Here is a 23554-nt window from a genome sequence, read left to right on the forward strand (position 1 = left end):
TCTGTCTTCCTCTGCTGGAGACACAGAGTGGAGGGTTTCTCCCTTTGTGGAGCACCTGTGGGCTCCGCCCGCTGGGCCGCGCCCCGTCCACCCTCGAGGTAGGTGGGGGAGTTCCCGCCTTTTTACCAGGATGATGGATGGAGACTAAGTATTTTTACCCATGTTTCTAATTATGTATTGTATGTGCAGATGTGTGTGTATAGTCATGTGTGTGTGTGTGTGTGTGTGTGTGTGTATAAATATATATATATATATATATGTGTATATGTTGTTTCTGTGCCTGGCATGTTTCTATGAATTTCTGCTCTCTTTTTATCACACTTATCTACTCATCGCTCTTATGTCATGTCTCTATCAAACTATCCTCCATTCTCACTCGGACTCATCCCAAATCCCTTCGACCACTTCCATCTCCTAAATATCTCTGCCTAAGCTCATCCCTCCACCCCCACATCTAACTCACCAAACCTCACTCTACCTCTGTGACCTCCCACACAACCCTACTAAATTCTCCTGCATTCATCTCACCCTGCTACTATGCTCTCCCTAACCCTTCCACATCCTCTTTCCCTCCGCCCCCCTTTTATTCATCTCAAGCCTTTGGATTGAGCAAATGAAGGATAAACTCCCAATTAACACTTCTGGATTTCTTTCCTCCTCCACCCCTCCATTACTCCAGTCAATCTAACTAACAAACTCTCATATCCGCAACTCAAATTAACTCATAATAATACTAAAACTGTACTCCTTATTAAATTATACTAATCCATCACTAATTCTTGTTGGGTACCGGAGTAGCGTGCTACTCATCGAAAAGCGCTTCGACGCCTCGTCAGGGGTAGTAAGCGCTATATAAATACGATTACAATACAATACAATACAATATTCCTTCAATTAAACTTGTAGGTATAGCAGTCCTTTTCCTTGGGAGAATCTGTGGACAATGCAGGTTGCCTTGAACATTTCCCTTTTAGCTATAGGTAGCCAGTGGAGCGATTGCACGACTGGGGTCACACATTCTCTTGCATGAAGGCAGAGAAGACTTGTAGCAGCATTTTGGATGAGTTGTATTTTGTGTATAATAAATGCGGGTGCACAAAGGTAGGCTTTTGGCATAGTTAAGTTTGGAGATTATGAGCGTGAGGATGGCTTGCAGTTTATGTTGGTATGCATTTTATGGGAAGGTGCAATAGTTTTTTTTCCATTGCGTAAAAGGCACTCTTTGTGACGTTGTTAGCATGCGGTGTCAAGGATAAATCTGAATCCATTGTTACTCCTAGGTAGCTAACTTCTCTTGATGTTGTTGATGGGGCTTCAAGTTCCTTAGGACTTACGGTGGTAGGCTGGTAGTTTTGCTATTGTTCCTATTGTCATAATCTCTGTTTTTGCAGTATTGTGCTTTAGATGGTTATTCATCTATTTGTTTATAAGATGTAGGCAGTCATTAAGTTTTGGATTGTAGACATCTTTGGAGGTATCCATTTTCAAAATGATTTGGGTGTCATCTGCATAATTGTAACAGGTGAGGTTGCATGATGTAATCAGATTTGATAAGGGTGTTAGATATATGTTAAATAACAGGTGTTATGATGAACCACTGAGTAACGCCATAGTGTTGTGTGTGTGTGTGTGTGGAGGCTGCTTGAAAGGGGATAGGTAGACTATGCTTTGTCTGTAGGATAAGAAGCAATCCATTATAATAAATGTTCACAAAATTCAATATTGTGAATTCTTTGCAGTAGTGTGTGGTGGTGAACAGTGGCAAATGCAAGTCGATAAATCTAAAATTAATGTGGCATTGTGAGTTTTAGATCATCCCAGGTGGATATGATGGCTTACTATGTGTCTTTGCCTTGTCCAAAACCGGACTGCTAGACTGACAGTAAGCCGTAATGTTCTGTCAAATTTGAGAGTTGGTTAAATACTGCTTTCTCAGTTTTTTTCCAAAGCAAGTAGTTTGCTGGACCATTGGGTCGAGGTTTTTCTTTTTGAGTAGAGGTCTGATGTAGGAGGTTTTGAGCTCAGGTGGGAATGAACCTTGTTCCAGGGACTTGTTGAGTATGCATCTGCCTGCCACTCCTGTACATGGTGAGCGGAGGATATCTTTAAAGATTCTTGGTGATGCTGGGTCTAATGGCGATCCTGGTAGTCTGGTTGCAGTGATATCATGAAACTCTTTTTGTGACAGGGTATTGGAGGTATGCTTTTGTGATCAATTCATTGGAGAGTTTGTCATGGAAGTCTTGCAGTCATGGTGTTTTATGTGTCTAGGCATTCTGCATTGCAGAATTCTTTGAGAGGGGGTCTGCCTCAGATAATGGCAGGGAATATTGGTGCCCTTTTGCGGTTCTGATAGCGCTTTAATAGGCTGTTACAAAGTGTGCTTCTGTCTGTTTCATCTCCTGATTTTCTGCATTTGAGGTGTAGGATGTTGAGTTGTTTTCAATCATTTGATATTCTCATTAATCCATGTTTTGTTCTTTTTTGTGGTTAACTTTGGATATGGTTTTTGTTGGCAATAAATAACTTATTAACTTCTTCATATTTTTTTATTAATATTGTTTTTATACGCTCCACAACAATCTTGTTTCAAGGTGCGGGGGTGAAGAAGGTGTCAAAGGAGGGCATTAACCATGCATAGGGGCAACAGAAGGCAAAACGGAACAGTAAAAAGAGATCAAGAGATGATAGGCATGCAGAGAGAATCCATTTATCAGAAGTTTTTTCATGTTGGCTTTGAAAGCCTGTAGAGACACTGTTGTTTGCATGTGGGAGGCAGTTTATTCTAAAGTTTGGTAACCCCTATTTCCCTCCAAATCTTTTTCCAAATTTGGTGATTAAGACCCTAGTAATATTGTTGGAGTGTAGGTTCCATCCCAGCTTAAACTGAGTATATAAGTCCAAGAGGTATTTGGCGGCTTTAGGGTGTATTGCCTTTCAATTGATGCAAAGGGTGTTTGCTGCCACAGTTTCTGGCAGGATGAAGTCAAAAGCAAACTCAAAAACCTGTGTTCAGCCCTCTGGTAATTCGGCACAGAAGCAGTTAGGCTTAGCTTTGAGGAAATGTATAAAGTATTTATGCAACACATCAAACAGTAAAGTCACAACAATGGAAAAATCGCACACCAATTTAGAAAAATAAAGTAAAATGTAATAAATTATTTTGGATCAAAACAACAAAAATCCAATTAGTGAACTGGAAGTATGCAATTCTAAAGTTTTGAGTAAAAATAGTGCCTAGAAGCACAAAGCGTTATCAGGGCGTGCTGAACCGGGACAAGCAAAAGTTCAGGCCAACCGTGATGGAGCACAGCACAGATACAGGGACCAAGTTAGGCCCGCTGAACAAAGTACCTTAAACCCTTTTGTTCAGGGCGTTGCGAGATCCTGCATCAAGGATGCATCACGCAGTGTTGGTTCTGAGGAGCTGCGGGGCTGCAATACTGAGTGCTGTGTCGTTTTTCTAGGATGCCATCAACGAGAGGCTTGCAGTACAAAGTCCTGCTTTGAAGATGCAGTGTCCACTGGCAGTTCTGAAGAAACTGCAGAGCTGCTAAGCGGAATCCTACGTCATTCTCGGGCAGGCCATCAATGAGGGACTTGCGATACACAGGCCTGTGTAAAGGATGCGTTGTGCAGCAGTAGTTCTTATGGAGCTCTGTGAAGTTCTTTTGCTTTGTATCGGTTCTGCTTACAGGCCCACAGCTTAACCGGCAGAGCACCTTCAGACTCCCTTCTAAGGGTCCAGGACTGGTGTGGCACCACCTGGGGGTGTAGGACTAACACCAGACAGTGTCCATGTCCTGGGTTCAAGCGTTTCTGTCCCTGAGACTCTGAACAGGAGGCCATCCAACAAGCCCTTGGAGTCACTCTAGTGGTCCTGGATTCAAGATGAAGGTCCAGTCTTTTCACTCAGGCAGCAGGGCAGCAGAGTAGCAGTCCTTCTTGCAGAGCAGCACAGAAGTCCTCCTGAGTCTTCAACAGGTCCAGAGGTGTAGTGCAGAGTTTTGTCTGAGGGCCCAATATTTATACCTGTTGCTCATTTTGAAGTAACAGAAGGTTCTGAAGGTGTCCACCCCCAGAGGTGTTTGGAATTTCCTGCCTCCCTGCTCTGGCCCTAGCTTGACTGTCACCAAAGACTAGTGTCAAAACTCTTTATGGGTATGCTGAGGTAGAGCCTTTGTGATGTGCAAGTGTGGTAGGTGACACCCCTTCCCTTCCCTTCCCTTATCAAGTCAGAGATGGCCCATCCTGCCAGCTACTATTCCCCTTCATCTTACTGTCCAGGAGCAATACACAAAGACCAACTGTCAGCTACACCTAGTCATGTGACTCAGGCTGCAGGCATCAAATGGTTGTGACAAGTAAATGCCAATTTGCTAAAGTGGCATTCTCAGAATTGCAACTAAAAATCCCACTTTACCATTAAAGAGTTTTTTAAATTACAGTTCTTAAGACACCAGATTCGATATTTCTACCTGCTCCTAATTGACTTATGAAATGTAATACGTTAACCCAATATTATTCTATAGGGGAGGTAGGCTGTGCAGTAGTGAAAAAACAAATTCAGGATTTGTCTCACTACCAAGACATGGAAAAGGTAAAAAGTACATGTCCAACTTTAAATAAATTGGGCTGCCCTATGGGCTGCTTAGGAGCTACCTTAGAAGTGACTTTTTTACGTATTAAAAAGTAAGGTGTAGGCCTGGCAAAAGGTTTACATTGCTAGGTCGAAATAGCAGTTTAAAACTGCACACCCAGGCTGCAATGGCAGACCTAAGACATGTTTAAAAGGCTACTTAAGTGGGTGGCATAAACAGTGCTGCAGGCCCACTAGTAGCATTTAATTTACAGGCCCTGAATACATGCACCACTTTACTAGGAACTTACATGTAAATTAAATGTGCCATGGGGTGTAATCTATTATCACCATTATTGAAAGAGAAAACACTTCAGCAGTAGTTAGCAGTGGTAAAGTGTGCAGAGTCCTTAGGTCAACAAAAACGAGATCAGCAAAATAAAATGAGGAGTAAGGTAAAAGGTTTGGGGGAAGACCACTCTAAGTCTGATTTTGTTTAACAGTATTTAATATAAATTGTGGTAGTTAGCCTCTTTATTTGGTAAATAGGTTGATATGTGATTTTTTTTTTTTTAGACCAAAGACTATACTCAGGGCTCTATTTTGAACCATTTTCAGATTTATCAGAGCCTTTAATGGGACGCTGCGGAGGACATGATCAATATAGTAGTTGGATGTGAGCTTAAAGGAGGATGATCTGTTGCTGTATTCTAAGTAATGAGTTGATTTTGAAGGTGTTGTCTTGTAAATGGAGTGCACGTTTTGTGATTGTTTGGGCATGAGGGTTGAAGGAGAGGACAGAGTCAAAGATAACTCCCAGATTACAAGCTGCTTTCTAGAAGCAGATGTGGGTTCAAAGCAGATAGCCTCATGAAAAGGAGCAGAGAAGACTTTTCGTACCAAACATTGGTATTTCAGTTTCTTTTGTGTGGAGGCAAAGCTTTTGTCCATTGAGGTCTTTGTAGCTTACAAGCAGAAGATGTTCCAGCAGCCATTTTAGGACTTTGGGGTTTAGGGCCATGTGTACGAACACATTTTCCCATAGACACAGAATGTGCAAAACTGCTTGCTACATCTGGCCCTTAGTCTCCTGTCCTGAAACAATAATAAAAACAACCTCCTGGGTGTCTGGGTAGGGATACCCTGACCCCAGAGGCCTGGGATGAGACCAAAAACATAATTTTATAGAAACAATGCTACAGGTGAACCGCAGTGGATCTGCGGATCCACTGTATATGTGTGTTATTTATTTATTTTTAAATCTTTTAAAGGGTGCTCTTTTTACAAAAAAGTCCCTTGGTGTAAGCCAGGGCCCAGATGTGTGTTTTTTTTTTTTTTGGGTGATTGTGTACCCCCATCCCCAAGCCATTTGAAGGTCTCAGGACCACAATCCCTGAGGCCATAGTCATTTTTAAGAGGAGGGGACTGTGCACCCCTCCTCAACCAATTCTAATGCCTCGTGGATCCCATCCCCCAGACCCAATATCATTTATTGTTCACTTGCCCTGGCCAGGAGTGCCCCATATGCCCTTCAAGGGCTCATTTACCAATTCTACTCTGCTTTGTGATGCCTAAACCAGGCTAGGGGCACCATCAACATGCTACAAAAGTGTCATGGGGGCTGCAAAGAGCACAGCTGCTCCCAAGTACATTTATAAAAAACTAAATTTCCTGGATTATTAACTCTATGACCCAAGGAGAGATTACCATTATTTTTAAAGCACTCCGAGCTAGAGCTGTATGCTTTTCAGCTGGGGTGCAGGACCTCTTGTGTGGTTCTACTTCTGCATTTTGTGGCCTGAAGAGTGTTAAAGAAAGACTCACATGCAAATTTAAAAGTGTTTGGAATAGAAATGCTTTCTTAAAAAATATTTTTCATAAAATAATTATTATGCTTTGCCCTGTGTGTATGTATAGGGAGTAATTTGGAATTTGGCTATTGATAAATTACTGTGGTCACTTTTTGACAAAGCCAATAAGTCTACTTTACATAGGCTGATGTGCAGACCCTTTTCTAAAGCAAATAGGCCAGCTTTTTATATTTTAGTGTTCTGAATCTTTAACATAACCAGTATACCTTACTTAAAATGACATCTTTATATTCTTACTTTACGTAAAAAAAAAAAAATAAAAAAAAAGTGACATTATTGTGAGGTGAAAATGTCAGTTAAAACTTATTGTATTCATTTTTTTTAAAAACAACAACACTGAAATTCACCAGTTATAGTTAACTAAAGTAACTATAACTCACACCCTCATCCCGCACTGCTTATGACCTCATATAGCTGCAGATTGCTAACCTTTGAATTCTCCCCAGGCGTCAGACTGGATCCCCTCCCTCCCGAGGAACCCTGTAGGTGATGTCGATCGGTTCTGCGTTTGACGCTGGAAATGACGGAACGGTTCCTATATAGGCACCATCCAAGCGCACCAACATCAGTTCTTTTCTTTCCATGCCAGCCACCACTGATCCGAAGAAATCTACCCCTTAGTTGCTTTTTGACTGGTCTTTTCCAACTTTTTGTTGAATTTTTTTTTTTTTGAAGTCACTACTGGTGTATCAAGGTATGTCGTCTAGGAAGATGTGTTTCAAACCCTGCAGTTCCTGTCATCAGGCGATGTCCATGACAGATACGCACTTTGTGTGCTTGTGGTGTCTAGAGCGCGGCCATGAACCAAACTCATGCTCCGGGTGCCAGGCCATGCATTCAAAGGATTTGAGACTGCACTCCCTAAAGCTGATGGCGGCCGGCACGGGACTTCACGCAGGTTGAGGTCGTGGTAAAGAAGAAGGTCCCGTGACTGGTCACGTAGTCCAAAGTCACCATCATTGCACTCAAAGTTCTCAGAGCGATCAGCTATGTCGAGGTACAAGGAAAAAAGTAAGACGTTGAAGTGCTCTTCCACTTCTCCTCGTCTGTCGGCTGGCGCAACGAAGGAGCATTGTCATTCTATACCTCGTTCTTCGGATCCTGCGCCTCCCCGAATATTCGGGAGCTGGAGTGACCCTTGCCCAACCCAAAGAATTTTATGAGGCCATGTGCCTCATTTTTGGGCAGTCCAACCCTGCTGGAGCGCCTTCGGGCCCTGCGGGATCAGAGGAGGACCCATCAGGTTCCGTGTCGGTGACTTCGGCCTTAGCAGCAGTGGGCTTGCGGGGATCTAGCCCTGGATCTGGGCTGGTGACATTCATACTACCTCAACCTTCCCCAGGACCAGTCCCGATGCCGAAGCTTCTAGGCCACCGGCACCCCCTGGTGGCATCATCCATATTGTCATCCCCAACTCCTACACAGAGCCAGATTGTGTTGCCCGACGCCAACTCCGAAAGGATCTTTGCCTCCTTGTTTTGATCCTGAGCCTTATTCTGCTGGGCTAGTCCTTGAATAAGAATGGAAGTGATCACTGGACCCTTTAGAATACCAACCATACCCTTCCCCCCAACCTGGCCACAGAGGATGGAGCCTCCTGTGCTATAGTGGTGAGCAGGGCAGCTGAGGTCCTGGAACTTTCGTCACCCTCAGTGGCCGTCAAGACTAATCTCTTGAGAGAGGTTCTGCAACCGGGAGCTTCCACCTCCGAACCCCTGCTCCCATTCAGTGATGCCCTAGCAGATGTCCTTCTGGGTACCTGGTCCAAACCCAGCACTGTGGCTCCTGTGAATAGGACAATTGCCCTCTGCCATCGCCCTACATCTGGGGACCCAAGTTTCCTGACGCAACACCCACCCCATAGATAGGTAATCCAAGCCTCTACTTTCCATGGCACGTTCCCTACCACTCCCCTGGATAGGAAATCCAAGAGGTTGTATTCATTTGGGAAAAAAAGTTTTCTTCCGCCAGCCTTGCATTGCGGTCTGTGTACACCGCGTTCCTTTTGGGCCATTATTCTCACACACTGTGGGATACAGTTGCAAAAGTGCTGCCACGGAGGAGGCCCTGGCTGTACTCTCAGGCTGTTGGTGACAGGAGAGACGCAGAGACGTTCACAATCTGTTGCAGACTGGACACAACCAACTTGCTAGTTTCTGTAACAGTGGCCCTGAGGCACCACGCCTAGCTGAGGACTTCTGGCTTTTCGGTGGATGTCCAAGCTTCTATGGTGGACATGCTCTTTGATGGAGCCCATCTTTTCAGAGACAAGGCAGATCTGCCACTCGAGTACTTCAAGGAATCTCGTTCTATTTCCAGTTTTTTTGGGCCTCGGAGCAGCCCCTCATCCACCCCAATCTGCCTTTTGCTCCTTTCGTGGCTACAGAAGGGGCTACCAACAATTCTAATTCCCGTCCAGCCACTGTGCTGCGCATGCTGCCCAGCCTCTGCGTGGCTGAGTGCGCTGGACCCACCGTCCTCTTGGGTCAGGTGATCAGAGCTTTGGTCAGTCTGCTGCCTCTCTTCCCCCGCAGCAGCCTCTAAACCCTCTTAATCTGCTTCCCACCCACCAAGAACAGGATTTGGCAGCAGGATTTGCCATCACCTGCCCCACTGGCAATCCATTACTTGAGACAGGTGGTTTTCTAGATAGTCCAAAGAGGCACCTTCCTCTTTGATACTACCCTTCCATCCATGCCATCATATTACAACTGGATGACAGAGGGTCATTTATCCCTTCTCCATGAGAAAGTTTTGACTCTGTTGGTCAAAGGAGCCGTAGAGAGGGTTCTGGTGCCAGAAGTAGACTATTTTTGCCATTCCTGCTCCTTTCTGGTCTCCAAAAAGGACAAGGGTCTTTGCCTTAACCTAGACCTACAAGCCCTCAATCTCTTCCTCAAAAAGGAGAAGTTTAAAATGTTAATGTTTGCTCATGTCTCTGCCCTTGACCCAGAAGACTGATGGTAGTATTGGACTTGCAGGATGCTTATTTTTACATCCCTGTCCTGCCTGTCCACAGACGTTGCTTGCTGTTCACAGTAGGTCACGAGCACTTTAAGTTAATTGTGCTCCCCTTTGGCCTTACCAGCGACTCTCAGGTGTTCACCAAGGTGATGGCGGTGGTTGCAGCTCATCTGTGGAGATCATGGGTATCAGTCTTCCCCTACCTTGACGACTGGTTTTGAAGGTGAGCTTGTCCCAGGCTGCTCTGTCCCACCTCCAGACTACGGCGGACCTACTGAATTCACTGGGGTTCAGTATCAACATACCGAAGTCCCACCTGACTCCCTGTCAGACACGCCGTTTCATCTGAGCTGTTCTGGACACAGTGCAGTTTCGGGCTTATCCACCCAAGCGTCGAGTCCAGGATATTCAGTCTGATCCAGATGTTTCAGCCTCTATCCTAGATTTCAGTGAGAATAACTCTGAGGCTGCTGGGCCTCATGGCCTCCTGCATCCTGCTGATAACACATGCTAGATGATATATGCAGGCTCTGCAGTGGGACCTGAAGTTCCAGTGGGCACAGTGTATGGGGAATCTCTCCGATATGGTCCAGGTATTGGCGAGAACTGCAAAAGTTTTGCAGTGGTGGTTTACGAATCGCGATTGGGCCAGAGGCAGATCCCTTTTCCTTCCCTAACCAGATCTGACAATAGTGACAGATGTGGGCCCTCTGGGATAGGGCAGCCATCTGGGAGAGGTGTGGATCAGAGAAATCTGTTCTCTGGCATAAGCGGGACTCCAAATCAACATGCTGGAGCTCCGTGCGGTCCAACTGGTATTGAAAGCTGCGAGACACTCTATCAAGAGAATGCTAGTGCAGGAGTTCATGGACAACACCACCACCATGTGGTACTGCAGAAAGCAGGGCGGGGTCAGGTCATGGACCCTTTGTCAGGAGGCTCTGTGCCTCTGAGCATGGCTGGAACAGCAGGGCATATCATTAGTAGTTCAACATCTGGCGGACTCTCTGAATGCCAGAGCGGACAAAGTCAGCCGTATATATCTAACAGATCATGAATGGCATCTCCACACAGACTTGGCGCAAGATCTCTTTTAGCAGTAGAGAGAGCCTTGGTCAGATCTATTCATTAGATCTATTTACCTCTGCAGAGAATGCTCAATGTCAGCAGTTTTGGGCACTTGAGTTTCCAAGGCGGCATTCGCTCGGAGATGGTTTGCATCTCGAGTGAAATTCAGGCCTGCTGTACACCTTTCTGCCCATACCATTCCTGCCCAGAGTTCTCAAGAAGATCCGAAACAACGGGGCTCAAGTATTTCTTGTGGCACCGGACTTGGCACCGAGAGTTGCTGAGCATGTCCATCGATCCTCTAATCATACTGCACCTTTGGGAGGATCTTCTGTTGTAGCAGCAGAGGAGGGTTCTTCACCCAAACCTATCCAAATAAATTTGTGGTATGGTGCACAGACAAGTCTGTCGATTTCCCTTTCTGCCCCTCTTTCTGAGGTTCTACTGCTGATTCTTTGCTTTGCCCAGCAGGGCTCTGCTTTGAGCACTATTAAGGGCTATATGTGGACTATTTCTGCTTTTTTTTGGTTTCCTTACCAACCTTTTTTGTTAAAGTGTCCTATTATACATAGGTTCCTCAAAGCTCTTACACTTCTATTCCTTCCATCCCCATTCATTATGCCTCAGTGGGATCTTAATTTGGTTCTGACCTTTTTGATGTGCGCTCCTTTCAAGCATCTTCACAACTATCCCCTCAGGCTTCTCACATTGAGAACAGCCTTCCTTGTGAAAATTACATCAGTCCGCAGAGCAAGTGAGCTGCATGCTTTATCGTCAAAGCTGCTCTACCTTCCTGTTTATCCTGACAAAGTGGTTCTTTGCACCTGGGCTTCTTTTCTGCCAAAAGTGGTCACACCTTTTCATGTAGGCCAATCTATCACCTTGCATACTTTTTACACACCCCCACATGCCTCTAAGGAAGAGGAGAGATTCCACAGCCTGGACCCAAAAAGTGTTGGCATTCAGCCTTGATCATGCAAAAGAGTTTTGGGTGGACGACCAACTGTTCATTGGATATGTGGGTGTGAAGAAAGGTTTTGCCGTTCAGAAGTGGACCATCGTCAGTGGGTCATACTCTTCATTAAGATCTGCAATGCACTGGCCAAAAAGCACCCCTCAAGGGTTTGCTCTCGCATTCTATCAGAGCTAAAGCTGCGACGACTGCATTAGCACGTGCAGTTCCGGTCTCTGACATCTGTCAGGCAGCAACGTGGGCGTCTCTTAACAGTTTACCAAACACTACTGGCTGGGCAGTCAGGTTTGTAGCGACGGGCACTGCCCATTCGGTCCTGCAGGACTTTCTTGTTTGAAATTGGTTCACAAACCCACCTCCTGGCATGGTATTGCTTGTGTATCTATTCAAAGAAAAGTAATCTGCAGCTAGAAGTCGCTATCAATTGGACAAGTTACTTACCTTTGGTAATGCCTTATCTGGTAGAGACTATATCTAACTACAGATTCCATGCCGACACCCCCATTCTCCATGCTCTGGAACGCATTTCTAGGGGCAGGGCAGTGTGCCTGGGTGGTGCCTGTATAAGAACTTTAACGTCATATCCAGCACGGATGATACAGACGACTGAAGCAGAGCCAATCTGTGCACCTACCAGCACGCTGCGGTACTGCTCACAAAAATCTTACGGATCCAGTCTGATGCTTGGGGAGAATTCAAAGGTAAGTAATCCGCATCTAGATATAGGGCCTGATTTAGATTTCGGCTGACAGGTTACTCCGTCACAACAGTGACGGATAGCCCATCTGCTGAAATATAAATCCCATTGTACCCTATCAGCAGACGGGCTATCTGTCACCGTTGTGATGGAGTAACCCATCTACTGAAATCTAAGTCAGGCCCATAGTCTCTACCAGATATCCTGTGGCATTTTTATTTCGGCAGACGGACTATCCGTCACCGTTGTGACAGAGTAACCCATCCACCAAAATCTAAATTGGGCCCATAGTCTCTACAAGATAGGGCGTTACTGAAGGTAAGTAACTTGTCCATCAGAACTCTCATAACATGTTCTGTGGCATCATTGATAATATCAATGTTACATCTGCCCTGTGTTTGAATTTCAGAGAAACTTGCCTTTGGGTCAAGGAAATCAGAGCATTGATGCAAGCTTTTCCCTACTTATTTCTGAGATTTTCTAACAATCTACAGAGGAACTATTCATCCAGCTCCCAAGCTTTCTTTCCACAAAGTTCTCTATACCTGTCATTTTTTAATCCTTATGAAATTGATGGAGTTGCCTGTATTTTATTTTTGTGGCATTTTTGTGGCATTTGCTTGTCCTATATTTTTTTAACAAAACAATTAACCATCCACCAGCACAACCACGCCAAACGTGTTGGATTTGCCAGCACTTGATTCTATGAAATGTGATGAAGGGCATGACCAGAGCTGTCTAAGGATGCATTCGTTAAATAGCTTGCTAAGTCAGGAGCAGCCCTGACACTTAATGGCTATTCAGAGAAACACATTGTCAGCTTAGTCGAGCCATTGGTCCTTTTAATTGATCTTATCTGAACTAAAAGGCAACAAAGAGGGAAACAAGCATTTGCAGTGCAATGGGTATCTCGTTTGCTCGAGTTAGAGCTGTTAGCGTTGTAAATTCCTAACTGGACTTTTCTTGCCACTTAAATTGAAACTGAAAAGTAAAACAGTTGACATAAGCAAGCCACTTCAAAGTGCCACTGCCTCCATGAGCGTGAAGGAGAGACATATAAGGGAAAAAACGGTTTGCTTGCAGTCAAACGTATCGGCAGTTGCACCATTATCCATATAACAGGGTCGATGTCCAAGGCAGTAACCAAACCATCCCAAGGAGGGACAAACGTAAAGCATTTACCAATGATGATAAAGGACATTTGAAAGGCAAGCCTATGAACGAGTGATGGTGATTGATGTGCAGTGGGCTTGGTTAAAAGCCCATAGATAGATTACAACACATCTAAAAACTAAACAAAAATGATGTATGCCCAAAAGGTCACCTTATAGCACTTGAGGAGGAGATTTAATGAAAAACATGGAGAACTTAGTTTTCCCATTAACTTCCCTACCTAATGTGTGTTAATGTGTGAAAATTGTGAGTCTCCTGCCTTAATCAGGTCAGATGGCATGTATGCTGTAGGCAATTGTGTGCACCTTCTTCTTCTAGGACGTTTCAGTAGAATATGGAGTGGACTATTTGCTTTCACAACTTGTATTCAGGGGTAAGTGGTGCCATCAGGTGAAAATCATAGGGTTCTTATCTGAAAGGTCATTTCTTACAACTGAAACTGCCTGCATTCCCGCGATGTCCATGCAATAAATCAATTTTTTTAACCCCTTGGGTGCCTTGGACGAGCTGGGCTCGCCCTCGGCCACGGTTGCCGTATCCTGAGGACGAGCCCAGCTCGTCCTGCACCCGGCCCATGGGGAAGAGCAGTAGCATTTCCCCCCAGGCCTCCCACCCACCCCCGTCAGGTATGGAAGGGAAATCGCTTCCTCTTCCACCCCCGACCCCCCTGATTTTTTCCCCCCAGTAACGTGTGATGACATCAGCACATGATTGCGAAGCATGCTTCCGCCGCAATGCTCAGCATTTCTCTTCTGCTCGGGAGGAGGGGGCAGCCAGAGGCATGAAAGGAAAGGAAAGGCCTTTCCTTTCATGTCTCTGCAGAAATGCCGACTAGACACCAGGGAGTTAAAAAAAAAATTATACTTACTATTATAATTAGGCCGATCTGCCCCCAGAAGGGGCAGAAACCCCTATACACCAGAAATATATATATTTTTTTGTTTACTTTATTTTTTTTATATGTGGGGAGCGACTCCTTAGCCAAGGGCCACTCCCCTGGGCCAATCTGCCCCCAAGGGGGCAAAAACCACTAGACACCAGGGATTTTTATTTTTTTTGCGTCAATTTCACGCAAGGGGAGCAACCCCTTAGGCAAGGGTCGTTCCCCTGAGGGGAAAATTTATTTTAGGCCATTCCTGCCCCCTTGGTGGCAGATAGGCCTATTTTTATTAGGCCGAACTGCCTCTAAGGGAGGCAGAAACCAAATAGGCACGAGGATTTTTGTTTTTCCGCCAATTTCACGCAAGTGGACCCCAACTGAAGGGGGTAACTGTCTTTCAGTTCTACACCCGCACACTAAAACATCTTATCCCATGGCTAGGTAGAGGACGTTTGATTATTTTGGGTTTTGGTTTTACATTTGGGCCATGAGAGCTTGGCTAACTCTCAAAATCTTCCCACTTGGAATGGTGAGGGTTGCACTTTTTGGATTTTGGGATGCTGCCATGTAGAAAAATCCACAAGACCTAGACACATCTGAAAACTAAACATCTGGGTGAGTCCTGGGTGGTGTGCTTCACATGCACCCTGCACCATTTTCTTACCCACAATGCCCTGCAAACCTCCAACTTTGCTGGAAATTACAATTTTTTTTCCACATTTTTGTGATGGAACCTTCCTGAATCTTCATGAATCCACAAAATTCCTAACACCCAGCATTGTTTCATCTATACCGATAAAATGTTTGCCCCATTTGTCAGCCTAATTTTGTTTTTTTTCAAACTTCCCTTTTGGACCCTCTAGGTTCCCCTTCAATTTCGACATGTTTTTGTCTCTTCCCTGTCACAGGCACTTGGCCCACCTACACAAGTGAGGTATCATTTTTACCAGGAGGCTGAGGGGAACATTTAGCTAAATTTGGGGTTTGCTGTGGATTCTGGGTAAAAAAACATTGGTGGAGCCCAGCAAGTCACACCTCCCTGGATTCCCTCGGGTGTCTAGTTTTCAGAAATGTCTGGGTTTGGTAGGTTTCCCTATATAGCTACTGAGCCCAGAACCAAAAACGCAGGCCCCCCTTGCAAAAACAGGTAGTTTAGTATTTGATAATTTTGATGTGTCCAGATAGTGTTTTGGGGAATTTCCTTTCGCGGGCAGTAGGCCTATCCACACAAGTGAGATACCATTTTTATTGGAAGACTTGGGGGAATGCTGTGTGTAAGGAAATTTGTGGCTCCTCTCAGATTCCAGAACTTTCTGTCACCGAAATGTGAGAAAAAAGTTTTTTGGGGCCAAATTTTGAGGTTTGTAAAGGATTCTGGGTAACAGATCCTGGTGAGAGCCCCACAAGTCACCCCATCTTGGATTTCCCTAGGCATCTAGTTTTAAAAAACGCACAGGTTTGGTGGGTTTCCTTAGGCGCCGGCTGAGCTAGAGGCCAAAATCCACAGCTAGGCACTTTCCAAAAACAGCTCAGTTTTCTTTGGGAAAATGTGATGTGTCCACGTTGTTTTGGGGCATTTCCTGTGGCGGGCGCTAGGCCTATCCACACAAGTGAGGTACCATTTTTATCGGGAGACTTGGGGGGACACTGGGTGGTAGGACATTTGTGGCTCCTCTCAGATTCCAGAACTTTCTGTCACAAAAATATGAGGAAAAATATTTTTGGGGTCAAATTTTGAGGTTTGCAAAGGATTCTGGATAACAGAACCTGGTGAGAGACCCACAATCACCCCATCCTGGATTGCCCTAGGTGTCTAGTTTTCAAAAATGTACAGGTTTGGTAGATTTCCCTAGGTGCCAACTGAGCTAGAGGCCAAAATCTACAGCTAGGCACTTTGCAAAAAACACGTCAGATTTAAATGTAAAAATGCGATGTGTCCATATTGCGTTTCCTGTCGCAGGCATTAGGCCTACCCCCGCAAGTGAGGTACCATTTTTATCTGGAGACTTGGGGGAACACAAAATAGCAAAACAAGTGTTATTGCCCCTTGTGTTTCTCTACATTTTTTCCTTCAAATGTAAGACCGTGTGTAAAAAAGACGTCTATTTGAGAAATGCCCTGTAATTCACATGCTAGTATGGGCACCCCAGAATTCAGAGATGTGCAAATAACCACTGCTTCTCAACACCTTATCTTGTGCCCATTGTGGAAATACAAAGGTTTTCTTGATACCTATTTTTCACTCTTTATATTTCAGCAAATGAATTGCTGTATTCCCAGTATAGAATGAAACCCATTGGAAGGTGCAGCTCATTTATTGGCTCTGGGTACCTAGGGTTCTTGATGGACCTACAAGCCCTATATGTCCCCACAACCAGATGAGTCCAGCAGACGTAGTGGTATATTGCTTTAAAGAATCTGACATTGTAGGCAAAAGTTACAGAGTAAAACGTGGAGAAAAATGGCTATCTTTTTCATCTCAATTTCAATATTTGTTTATTTCACCTGTTATTTTCTGCAGGAAAACCTTGTAGTATCTACACAAATTACCCTTTGCTGAATTAGGAATTTTGTCTACTTTTTAGAAATGTTTAGCTTTCTGGGATCCAGCATTGGTTTCACACCCATTTCTGTCACTAACTGGAAGAGGCTGAAAGCACAAAAAACTGTAAAAATGGGGTATGTCCCAGTAAAATGCCAAAATTGTGTTGAAAAATGTGGTTTTCTGATTCAAGTCTGCCTGTTTCTGAAAGCTGGGAAGCTGATGATTTTAGCATTGCAAACCCTTTGATGATGCCATTTTGGGAGAAAAAAAACACAAGCCGCCTTCTGCAGCCCTTTTTCCCATTTAAAAAAAAAAATGAAATTTTTGCTGTATTTTGACAAATTTCTTGGTCTCCTCCAGGAGAACCCACAACCTCTTGGCACCTCTAAAATCCCTAGGATATTGGGAAAAAAGGATGCAAATTTGGCATAGGTAGCTTATGTGGACGAAACATTATGAGGGCCTAAGCATGAACTGCCCCAAATAGCCAAAAAAAGGCCTGGCATCTGAGGGGGAAAAGCCCTGGCAGCGAAGGAGTTAATTAGGATACAAAAAATAAATGTATTCAGTATGCAGCTTTAGCCAGTATTACAAAAGAGGTGAAAATTCATTCTGCCTTTGCAAGTCAGCTAGTGTTTGTTTCAGACTAATGTGCCGTTCTCTACTCCCTGGTCTCGATATCCATTTAAAAAAAGTTTGCCCATCGATCTAGAAACTTCCTGTAAAAAAAAAACAAAAAAACATAAAAAGGATAATTAGTAAACCTAAAAGGATTTGCAGAAACATGGATGATGCACCTAGCATATCCCATCTGATTACAGCCTCTTATATGGATGGTAGATCGGTGCTTGCAATGGAGAAATTAAGGTGGAGGTACACTGTACCAGAGTACCTGCTTGTTTCTGAGAAGTGCCGGTACTCTCCAATTAAAAGTATTACGTTTTTCTTGAGAAGTGCAGGTACTCTCCCTCTCACAATAAATAAGTGTCGGTACTCCGTACCGGCCCATTTAAAGCACTGTGATAGACAAAATACCGTTTTTGGAGATTAAAAGAGAGAGTGTGCGGGCGTGCGCCTGTCCACAAGTACACAGCACCCCTAGCTCGTCGTGGGCTCAGCAGGGTAGATGCGAAGTCCCTTTTCGTCTGGCTGTGTGTTGCACCTACCCCTGTCCAGTCACCACTGAACCTGGGACACTAGGCCAAACATGTCTGCCGAGATTGCCCTGCTTTTGAGACCGCGAGCCTCTTCAAAGAAGTACTGCAGGAAATTGGGAGAAACCTTCAAAGGGGGCCTGAACTGCTTGGGCAACAGTGCCTGCGCTTCGCAAGCTCAGGGCGCCTTATAGTTTGACATTGTCTAGTTCAGACCGTTGCTTTTGAAGTTGAGTCCGGGTCCACTCCACCAATTACGAGCACAGTGAGTCCAGTCAGGGCCATTGTCAAAGAAATCTGCTTTATTTTTGTGGTGGTAGCTTGAGGGAAACAGGAAAGGCTTTCTTGCTCCTCTTTTCCCTATTGATCCAGAACAGAATTTAAAGTTGTCAAATGGTTACCAGGTATGAACTTTTAGCCATTTCTGGCTTCTCAGGATAAGCTATTAAAGTGGTGAGGACTCACTCAAAATATTAGGCTTCGAAGGTTTTTCCGGAAGGCCTCGTGTTTTTGATTACTTCTCTAAACCCCGTGCAGAGTACTCTCGATTTAGAGATGCCTGCTGCCCTATCAGACATCTCTAATATTGACAAGAACCACTGACACTGCGGTTCCTGTCAATGCACTTAAAGTGTGCATTGCAGCCTTATAAATATGACTGTGCCATACAGCACACTTTCAATATATTTTTTATTTTTTTTAAAACAGTCCCACCGTGGGGTTTTCACTTTCATTTACCACCATGTTTGTGTTGTGTGTGAAAGTTAAAACTGGCAATTTGTGCGACCACTCGAGGGTAGTTCCTCTGTCAGGCAGCCGTAGGAGTATGTCAGCAGCAAAGAAGGGTGTCGTCTATGTCACTGACATATTTAAGTTCCCCTGGAAGTTAAACGGGGCAGTCAGACCATTAGTTTGGTGGAGAAGGGACTCTGTCACTGCTGCAACGGAAATCTCTCTCCGCCAAACTCTGTCAAGCCCTCAATAACTAATGAAGCAAATGATTACGTCTGCCTTTTCAGGAATAACAGGGCTAGAACTACCCTGACTGTCACTGGGCTCTTTCACACAGCCCTCAAAATAGCAGATATTTGATTGTAGAGAGTGCCTTGAGGCCAATCTCAAGCGCTGTTTGGCTATTTTCACAATCTGAAAAGCGAGGCATTTGACGTAATAGTTTTTTGTGTGAGAAAGAGGGTAGCAAAAGGGTGGTCGAAAGGCGAAGATTTGAGAGAGAAGACAGAAGGAGTAGGAAAAGAAAGGGAAATGTTTGGTTAAAGAGCTGGCCAAGGACAAAGAGTAGGTAAGATACAGAAGAAAGGAAGAAGAGATGATAATGATGGGTACTTAGGAAGAAATGAAAGGAGAGGAGTCAAGAAGGGATGTTAAAGAAAAGGAGGTTTAAAGACGGGCACACAGTTAGTGAGGAGGCAGAAACACGAAGATGGAAAAAGTGATCGAAGAAGAAAGGAAAAGCGATGGAAAAAGAAACAGTGACAGAATATAGAAGAGCAAAGTTAATAAAAAAGAAAGTGACTACGTGAGGTATGGCTTTTCTATCCATTTCCAATGCACTTTTACATTTGTTTCAGCAAGAGATTAAAAAAAGACCTACGTTTTTCTCCCTTGGTAAGCAATGTTTTGCTAAAGGTCAGGATCCACAAAAGTGGGCAAATTCGTTTGGGTGTCTGGGCATATTTTGATCATTATAGAACCCGATTTCCATGTAGAAGTTATGTCAACTCCTGAAATGAGGACACACTATGAATGATGTCTCATCTCAGAAATGAAGTGTGCCTTTAAGAAAAGGTCTTATAAACAAATGCCTAAAATAGTGAAAATATGGAACCATGCCCTTGGTTCACTACTGAAGCAAAACACCCAATATATTTGGATCATGCTTAAGCAGTTAGGTGGATACCACTTGAATATTTTCCAAATGTTTGCATCTGTCAGTCTTTATTGTACACGAGTATTATATTTTATACAGGGTGTATTCTATAAAATTACCTGATTATGCGTTCAACAGCATGAGATTACAAACATCAATACTGTTTTCCAGGACCACTAGATGAATTTTCCTGGCACATTTTGCACATAAACGCTGAATGCTTGAGGAAGTAAGTAGGCCCCTTCAATTTTAAGGGACGGTGAAAGAAAGGTTAATAGGGTGGTGGTAGGACCACCTCCTGGTATTATTTTCTTTTTAGTTGCAAGAAGGTGGAGATACCCCACCTTTCCCATGGGGAGATGGTGGCTTCGCCTATTCCCTGCATTGTGGTGCAATGCTGGTCCAGCGCTATAATTTAATTAACTATTGCAGAAGGGACGTGGTCGCTGCATTGCCGAATTAATGAATTATTTTAAGGTCATAATGTGCTGTGTAAGTATTCACACCATTGATAATCCAGTTTTTGTTGTTTGTTTAATTAGGCAGCTTTCTATACTATTGAATGATTTAAGAGATATTATGAGCGTCATTAAAACTACTAAACATACATTTGTCACTTTTGAAATTACCTTTCCTTATGAGACTGTTATTTCACAGATGGTGCATTGGAAAGTGCCTCATATATTAAAAGGCGACATTGAGGCTCCTGTTCTTTTATGCAGAAGCCTAGCTATAATGCATAATTTGTCTGCAAAGTTGTTACACAACTCTGTACTATTTACTGAGAGCAGGAACCTATGATGCAGTGTTTCATGCGCAAGTCACTCTTATTTTTATTTGCAGATGACAGTTTGGAGTTTGTAGACAACGAAAGAAGACCTCATTTCCCTCAATTTTCCTACTCTGCCAGTGGAACATCCTAATATTTTGCAACCATTATTTTTCATTCAAGAAAAGAGACACCATTTTTGAGGACCTTGATTCAGTACGCACTATAGAATATGTTCTATGGTCTGTGAACTACAAACTATGTTTGTACAACAATTTAAAAGTGTTTGCAAGAAGCCAGAAAGTATGTATGCCCACATGACTCCCACAGCTTTGTAAAATGACACCCGTTCATTTAAAAAATTATGAATACTACTCTTTGTGCTAAATGAATGAAAACACATTTTTAGGAATGAAATGGTTTACTTAACAAATGAAGAACTTTGTCACCAAGAATAAGAAATTTGGAAATTCAGTCCCTACTATACCTTCCTCACTCCTTCATTAATTTATTTCATGCAATTCATTATCTTAACATGAAGTCAACATTGTGGGCAATTAGATTGTAGTTAGTGCAATACTGCAGAGTGAACAAGTTTTGGATAATTGTAAAAGTCAAAGTCACTTTGCATTGCAACTGTATAACAGTGGAGTGTCCGTGTACAACAGGAAGCCAACCGCAGGAACAGATTAATAACCTCAGTGAGGTAAAGCAACATGCAAAAAGTATTATTTTATGATGAATTTTGCTACTGGACATTGCATATCAGGTCAAATCAAAGTCAGTAAAGTCACGCAAATTACACAGTTTGCACCTTGCATAATTTTTCTGTGATATTGCCTTAACTCACCACTTGTTTAACATGATATTGCAACTGATTTAACATTGTTCATAATGGTCTTCCAGACCATGAATGCAAGATTGTGTTTGATTTTTTTTCAAACAGTGCATCCTACTATTGTAGAGTACCTCTCATATTAAATGTTAGGTTCAACATTCTTGCCTTGGAAACACTTAACATTCACATTCTCACCTGAGCGTGAATAAGAAACATTCCATTTAAGGGAATAGCTGAAATGATGGGAGTAATGTTTCAATGTGTTTAACGCATGTAATGAATTAGATCTTGTAGTGTTTTTGCATTAGAAATAAACGCAGTAATACCACATAAATACTCTATTGAATTTTTAGAACAAAGGAAATTCGAACGAAGCTGGTCCCCATTGGAATTTCAATGGGTATTTTGTTATGGGGGCAGACACACTAAGTTTAAGTGTCCCCGAAATGCACTGATTTAGTGACCAGCTTAAAGGCTGAAATCCTAGATCCCCTTTCCCTTTTTTCCAGAAGAAGGACTTTGAGTTAGATGCTGAATTTATGTAGGTGATTTCCTCTTTGATACAGTTTAAAAATGCAATCTGATATTTCTCTTTTGAAGTAAAATAAGAACGTTTGAAATATCAAATTGTGGCCTTTGTTCTGAAAATCTATCACTCTCTTGCCACTGCTTTACAGTCATCAAGTTTGAGGTGCATATTTACTTTCAGAAAAAGTGACAGACATATCAGTGACTCCTGATAATGCAGCACTGTCCGAATATAATCCGTGAAGGCCTGTTCCTCGCCAGATTTTCAAGATAACCAATGACTATGTAAATGTTTTATCATCTACACTCTGCATGTACATTTATGTATTGTGAATATCTTGAAAGTCTGCTATGGATCTGGCCCTTGGCAACCAAGTTGGAAACCCCTCTGGCAGAGGAACTTAACACAGTTCACGCATGCTATTACAAAAGGCTTAAAGATAATCTTTTTTATCTGTTCTAATCCTTGTGGCAAGCTTCCCTTCTTTGTTGTATCATGTCTCTTTCAATTTTTTTATACTTTCTTTTTTAATTTGGAGAAAGCAGCCTGAAGCCTCTTGTTTTCCTTGACAGTCTTTTTATACATGTAAAGTGGTCATACCATTAAGCAAATGCACCTATTCTGCTGTAGAATGCATCCCTTTAAAGCGCTTTTTTACTATAAAAAATAAAACGTATTGCCGTTTAATTAGCCTTTTTTATTTTTCTGTGGAAGACCACCAAAGCATCTCCTGCACTTCCCAAGACAATAAATGGGAACGTTTAACACATAGTCCATTCCATAACTTTTTTTTACATGATGTTCACTTATAGTATTTTTACTTGTATGATATGACACAATTTCTCCCAAGACGACACCCAAAATAAAGATGGTTTTAACAATGGTGGTTTTTAAGGACTTTCAATTTTTTTTGCTGTGAGCCACATATCGTATTTTATTTATCGTAAGTATGTTGTGATCTCGCTTCTGAAGAGGTATTGATCACACTTACATGTGCTGAAAATCATTATTTAAAAATGTTTTGGGGAAAAAGATTCCACAACAAATTGATTCAATACATTATTAGAGCAACCTACGGTTGCTACCCTTGACGATTGGGGAAGTGTTATTGTTTTGTACTAGAAATAAATCTCAAAAGATGCAGTTAGTAGTTATTTTTCCTTATCTGTGTTTCTTTTCAAGTTACTTTAAATTAAAAAAAAAAAGTAAATATAAAGCTACCCCTCTTTGGATGCATAAATTGAGCTTTCTATTGCCATATATTATCCATTTGTCTAATGTGTAACATTATGAATAACTATGATTCCTTTGACTCAAACAGCTTTGAACGTTTCAAACATCAATTTTGTTGTTTGAAAGCGTTGAAAACAATTGTAGTAATAATTTTGTCCGACTTGATGCAATTTGTTAATGTTTATTTCTAGTGCTTTGAGATTGTGTGAGTCAGAGTATTTAATTTTTGTTGATGTTGCACTCCAATTTTTTTTAATTGTGTAGTAATACCTTGGTCTAATCCCGTTTTGCTTAGCTGTGATGGCTCTTCGGTCTGACCCCAATTGGCTTAGTGGTGGTGGAAGTGTTAGAAGAGACTCCCTTACATCACTGTGCTATCTAAGATCAGACTGT

The 23554-nt window shown here is 42.9% G+C and overlaps 1 protein-coding gene across 3 annotated transcripts in view; it reads left to right on the plus strand.

Moving 5' to 3' along the window:
- Positions 1-22811, plus strand: part of AKT1 (AKT serine/threonine kinase 1) — a 416301-nt gene extending 393490 nt beyond the window's left edge. For all 3 annotated transcript variants that reach the window (XM_069207320.1, XM_069207318.1, XM_069207319.1), the window contains exon 14: positions 20636-22811. In XM_069207320.1, the coding sequence (XP_069063421.1) occupies positions 20636-20715 (80 nt within the window). In that variant the 3' untranslated portion in view covers positions 20716-22811. The remainder of the gene's footprint in view (positions 1-20635) is intronic.
- Positions 22812-23554: the final 743 nt, after the last annotated feature.

Source organism: Pleurodeles waltl, chromosome 9 (assembly GCF_031143425.1).
Source record: "Pleurodeles waltl isolate 20211129_DDA chromosome 9, aPleWal1.hap1.20221129, whole genome shotgun sequence".
Classification (NCBI taxonomy): Eukaryota; Metazoa; Chordata; class Amphibia; order Caudata; family Salamandridae; genus Pleurodeles; species Pleurodeles waltl.